This window comes from Rhinopithecus bieti, unplaced genomic scaffold, assembly GCF_001698545.2.
Source record: "Rhinopithecus bieti isolate Rb0 unplaced genomic scaffold, ASM169854v2 scaffold_66091, whole genome shotgun sequence".
NCBI lineage: Eukaryota > Metazoa > Chordata > Mammalia > Primates > Cercopithecidae > Rhinopithecus > Rhinopithecus bieti.
This window is the reverse complement of record NW_016824853.1, coordinates 1-6,135: the sequence shown is the minus strand read 5'-3', so window position 1 is coordinate 6,135 and position 6,135 is coordinate 1. Positions and strand designations below refer to the sequence as shown.

At 49.3% G+C, this 6,135-nt stretch overlaps 1 protein-coding gene across 1 annotated transcript in view; it reads right to left on the bottom strand.

Moving 5' to 3' along the window:
* The window catches only part of GPR143 (G protein-coupled receptor 143), a 43,162-nt gene extending 38,177 nt beyond the window's left edge, over positions 1–4,985 (bottom strand). Inside the window, exon 1 of the mRNA XM_017862665.1 lies at positions 4,590–4,985. Within this exon, the coding sequence (XP_017718154.1) occupies positions 4,590–4,839 (250 nt within the window). The 5' untranslated portion in view covers positions 4,840–4,985. The remainder of the gene's footprint in view (positions 1–4,589) is intronic.
* Between the last annotated feature and the right edge of the window lie 1,150 nt (positions 4,986–6,135).

Genomic DNA, 6,135 nt, shown 5'->3' with positions numbered 1-6,135 from the left:
TGAGACAGAGTCTGACTCTGTCACCCAGGCTGGAGCACAGTGGTACAATCTCTGCTCACTGCAACTTCCGCCTCCCTGGTTTAAGTAATTCTCCTGTCTCAGCCTCCCGGGTAGCTGGGATTACAGGCACCCGCAACCAAGCCCAGCTAATTTTGTATTTTAGTAGAGACGGGGTTTCACCATGTTGGCCAGGCTGCTCTCAAACTCCTGACCTCAAGTGATCCATCTGCCTTGGTCTCCCAAAGTGTTGGGATTACAGGCATGAGCCACCACGCTTGGCCTCAAACTCAGAAAATAACTCTTATGGTAGGAAAACAAACGCAGGCACTTTAACGTAAACCATAGCTGGCCACAGTCTCATCCCTATTTTGTCTGTTTGTTTACTTGCAATATGTGACTAGCAATCTGTATTTCTCGGCTGTATTTTCAGTGTCTATATTAGTTATTCCTCACATAAAAAAGAATTTTCAAAAAGCTCAATTTAGAAGTTCAAATATATAGTTCCTTCATTCTTTTTTTAAACACTACATTTAAAATTTTCACAAATTAGTTCTCAATAATTTGCCTCTAACATTTATTCTTTGTGAGTTTCTCTTGCTATTAGACCCAAATGTCTAACATCCTCAAAACGGTATGCACACTCATGGTACATATGATGGTTCTTTGTTAGGTAATGCAATATCCTTTGTTTAAAAGCACACTAGGGTCTGGGCATGGTGGCTCACTCCTGTAATCCCAGCACTTTGGGAGGCCAAGGCCAGCGGATCACTTGAGCCAGGAGATGAGACCAGCCTGGTGAAACCCCGTCTCTACAAAAATACAATAATTAGCTGGGGGTGGTGGCATGAGCCTGTGGTCCCAGCTACTCAGGAGGCTGAGGTGGGAGAATCGCTTGAGCCCAGGAGGCTGAGGTGGGAGAATCGCTTGAGCCCAGAAGGCGGAGGTTGCAGTGAGTCCAGATCGCACCACTGTACTCCATCCTGGGCGATAGAGTGAGACCCTGTGTCCAAAAAAAAAAAGAAAGAAAAAAAGAACCTGGCACGGTGGCTCACGCCTGTAATCACAGCACTTTGGGAGGCTGAGGTGGGTGGATCACCTGAGGTCAGGAGTTTGAGACCAGCCTGGCCAACATGGTGAAACCACGTCTCTACTAAAAATACAAAAATTAGCCGGGCATGGTGGTGGGTGCCTATAATTCCAGCTGCTCAGGAGGCTGAGGCACAAGAATTGCTTGAACTTGGGAGGCGGAGGTTGCAGTGAGCCAAGATTGTACCACTGTACTCCAGCCTGGACAACAGAGTAAGACTCCGTCTAAAAAAAAAAAAAAGGCACTAGGTAATATAAAGGGGAGAACTGTAAACAACACCAAGCTACATGCTATGTAGTAGTGCTCACTGGTATACATGCTATACACCACTAAACACACACTATGCAATACACTACTAAAATCACATCATATACACAATGCACACCATGTGATACACTACTAAACAAACGCTACGTAATATACTACTAAACACATACCATGTAATATACCACTAAACACACACTATGTAATACACTACTAAAGGACAACTGTGAACACTAAAAAGCTCAAGACATCTTCTCATTATCAAGCCACTGCCAACAAAAACAATGCCTTTCTTCTCTACAGTGCCTTAGAATTTTCAGCATTTATTAATCCTTTGAGCTTAATAAAAGCCCTATCCCACAGGCATTCAAATTTCTTATTTTTCAGTAAGGGGTTCCGATCACCCAGCCTTTTCCTGACTTCTGCTTATTTGCTCACAACCTCATCCACTTCCCTTCTAAAGGCTAACAGATATGCAAGTGTTATTCACTAACCCTTAAAAGATGTTTGGGTACACCTTACTTTTTTTGGGACAGGGTCTTCTTGGCTCTGTCACCCAGGCTGGATCACGGCTCACTACAGCCTGGAATTCATGGTTTCAAGTGGTCCTCCTGCCTTAGCCTGCTGAGTAGCTGGGACCACATGTGCATGCCACCATTGACAGGCTTTTTTTTTTTTTTTTTTTTGTAGAGCCTGGGTCTTGTTATGTTGCCCAGGCTAGTCTTGAACTCCCAGGTTTAAGCAATCCATCCACCACAGCCTCCTGAGTAGTTAGGATTACAGGCGTGAGCCACCACACCTTTAGGAAGCCGAAGTAGGAGGATCACTTGAGCCTAGAAGTTTGACCAGCCTGGGCAAGATGGTGAGATTCCAGCTCTGAAAAAACAATACAAAAATTAGCCAGTGTGGTGATGTGTGCCTGTAGTCCCAGCTACCTGGGAGGCTGAGGTAGGAGGATCCCTTGAGCCCGGAAGTTCAAGGCTGCAGTGAGCTATGATCATGCCACCATACTCCAACCTGGGCAACAGAGTGAGACCCTGTCTCAAATAAAAATAAAGTGACAATGATATTGGGGTTGCAAATGTTTAAAATTATTAAGTTTTAGAGCTCTCTCTCAGATCTGAATGGGCAGGATGATGGAGCCTGAGATTTGCTTCACATTAATCTAGTGAGGAGGGTGAAGAGGGGAGCAGATGAGCCGGGTACCTGTACCCCACGAATCCCACATATAGGGATTCACTGTAAGTGTTTCTGTTATAGACTGCATTTATGCGTGGTGGAAATGTTCCAAAATAAAGCTAAACAGAATGGCCAAATCTAGGTTAGAGGTCTGTATAAAGTGTCACATAATAGTTTCAAGCAGATGTTGGCAAACTCATTCTGTAATATTTTTGGCTTTGGGAGCCATACTTTCTCTGTCCAATATTCACACTGCCCTTGTAGGGTAAAGGCAGCCATGGATAATTCACAAATGCACATGAACAACATAGCTGCATTCCCATCAAACTTTATTTGTAGACATTAACATTTAAATTTCAGTAATAGTCACATGCCAGGAAATATTTTCTAATTTTGATTTTTGAAAACATTTTAGGGCTGGGTGAGGTGCCTCACGCCTGTAATCCTAACACTTTATGATGCCAAGGGTGGTGATCTCTTAATTAAGCCCAGGAGTTGGAGACCAGCCTGGGCAACATAGTGAGACCCCATCTCTAAATATACATATATAAATATATGTGTATATATATTTACCCTACCATGGTGGCCTGTGGCTGTAGTCCCAGCTACTCGGGTAGCTGAGGTGGAAGGATTGCTTGAACCCAGGAGGTCGAGGCTGCAGTGAGCTGTGATCGTGACACTGCACTCAGCCTGGGCAAGAGGGTGAGACCCTGTCTCAAAAAAATTATTAATTTAAAGAAAAGTAGGATGTAAAACCATTCTTAACTAGTGGGCCCTAGAAAACGGGCAGGATTTGGTCTGAGGGCTGCAGTTTGTGCACCTGTGGTGTAAAAATCATACCCAAAAAGCCTGGATAGGGAAGGGATTTCAGCTTACAAAATACTTGAGAGAATATATAGTGCACAATAGAAAAGAATTCACACACGCACATGCGCGCGCGCGCACACACACACACACACACACACACACACAGCGAGAGAGAGAGTGTGTTAATTGTTAGTCTCTCCCTGGTGCAGTTGGGCAAAACCGAGGAAATCTTTTCTGGTCTGGGTTTTGCTTAACTGCGCCATCTGAAGTTTTCCCTGTAACAAACACAATAAACGGATTTTTAAAACTCATCGTCCCTTGGATGGGAATTTTACCGACCATCTGTTTGCAAAACTACCTAGTCGGCCGGGCGCAGTGGCTTACGCCTGTAATCCCAGCACTTTGGGAGGCCGAGGCGGGCGGATTACCTGAGGTCAAGAGTTCGAGAGCAGCTTGGCCAACATGGTGAAACTCCGTCTCTACTAAAAATACAAAAATTAGTCGGGCGTGGTGGCCCGTGCCTGTAATCCCAACTACTTGGGAGGCTAAGGCAGGAGAATCGCTTGAACCCGGAAGGCGGGGGTTGCAGTGAGCAGAGATCGCGCCACTGCACTTCAGTCTGGGCGAAAGAGCAAGACTCCGTTTCAAAAAAAAAAAAAAATCCTAGTCGTCCCGTCCGGTCCCTAGGGAACCCCCTCCGCTTTCTCTTTTCTCTGTGGTTCAAGTGTGCGCCCGGCCCAACCCGCGAGCCGTGTGCCATCACCCAGGCACCGATCAAGTTCCAACCCGCGGGCTGTGGGTCCTCACCCAGGCACCGATCAAGTTCCAACCTGCGGGCCATGCGCCCTCACCCGGGCATCGATCCGGTCTCAACCTGCGGGCCACGCACCCTCACCCGGGGACTGAGCAGGTCCCAACCCCAGGGCCTCACGCCCTCACCCCAGCACTGAGCAGGTCTCAACCCGCGGGCCGTGCGCCCTCACCCGGACACCGATCAGGTCCCAACCCGCGGGCCTCAAGCCCTCCTCAGCCAGGGACCGAGGAGGTCCCAACCAGCCGGCTACGCGCCCTCAGCCCTGCACCGGGCAGGTTCCAACCTGCGGGCCTCTTGTCCTCACTCCACCACGGAACAGGTCCAAATCCACAGGCCGTGCGCCCTTATCCGGGTACCAGTCGGGTCTCAACCTGCGGGCCACGCGCCCTCACCCAGGCACAGATCAGGTTCCAACCCGCGGGCCGCGCGCGCCCTTACCCAGGCAGCCTAGAAGGTCGCAGGCAGTGGCAGCGCGCAGGATGCGGACCGAGGCCGGTGGGGACGTCGCGGGGGACCCGGGGCCCGCGGGCCGGCGGCCGGGCAGCAGCTGCAGAAGGCCCAGCGCCAAGCGGAGTGCGCCGCTGCCCAGGCAGAGCGCGTGGAAGGCCCGCGGCTGGAAGCTCAGCACGAGTTGCGTGGCCGCATCCCGTGTGGGGCAGCAGAAGGTCCCTAGGCGCGGGGAGGCCATGGGCTGTGCTCACTGACGCGGCTCGGGTGTGCCGGGACCCCGCCGGCCTGCCTGGGTCATGTGCTGGGCGGGCTGGGGGCGGCATCATGTGCCCTGGGCCTCTCCCCACCCCAACCCCAGCGCCTGCAGTAGAGCCAGGCTCGGTGGGGCCGAGCGCACTGGGCTAACGCCACGAGGCCTCACGAGGTGATGCTTGGGTGGGCGGAGGAGGAGGACAGAGAGAGGGAGGGCTGAGAGGAGAGGAAGAGGGAGGAGGAGGATGGAAGTGGAAGGAGAAGCCGAAAAGTTGGGAAGGTTACCTTTCTCCCCATTTACCAAGCCTTTCTGGTGGTTTCTCTGGCACCTAGAGCGCCAAACCTGCCATCTTTACTGGTCTTCTAGAGAAACAGGCCTCGTGGACTAGATCTTTCCTATTTGGGACTCTGACATCCTGATTTTGATGCCTTTAAGGTGCCAGAACATGTTCATAAACTGTGACTGATCCCTATAACTGCATTTCTCCTAAGTAGAGATGGTCGTCCAAATAGTGCTTTTTTTATGGCCTCTCTCATTCATGGAAATAACCCCACAGAGGCAGGATTTTCCTTTACAATTAATGAATGAAACAACCAGATCAATGTTAAAGAAAGAACAGTAGCTCACACCTGTAATCCCAGCACTTTGGGAGGCTGAGGTGGGCAGATGGCTTGAGCTCAAGAGTTGGAGACCAGAGTGGGCAACATGGCAAAACCCTGCCTCTACTAAAAATACAAAAATTAACCCAGTGTGGTGGCCCAGGCCTGTGATCCAAGCTACTCGGCAGCCTGAGGCGGAAGGATCACTTGAGCCCAGGAGGTAGAGGTTACTGTGCGCCAAGATAGTGCCAACTGCACTCCAGCCTGAGCGATAGAGCCAGACCTTGTCTCAAAAAACAAAGCAAAACATAACTTAGGTGGGCGTGGTGGGGCGTGCTTGTAGCCCTAGCTTCTGGGGAGGTTGAGATGGGAGGATCACTTGAGCCCGAGAAGTGGAGGTTGCCGTGAGCGGAGATTACACCACTGCACTCCAGCCTGAGCAATGGAATGAAACCCTATCTCTCTCTCTCTCTCACACACACACACACACAAAATTAAATTTAAAATTTAAAAACTTAAAAAAAAGGGAAAAGTACTCAGCATAAGTACACACAGACACATTTTGCACCTTAACTTTCAGTTCTATTTATTTGGATTTTCTTAGTTGCGTTAATTCTATATGTTTTCTCATACATTGAAAATCTTGCTTTATTCTACACATGTAAGTTTCAAAATAATATCA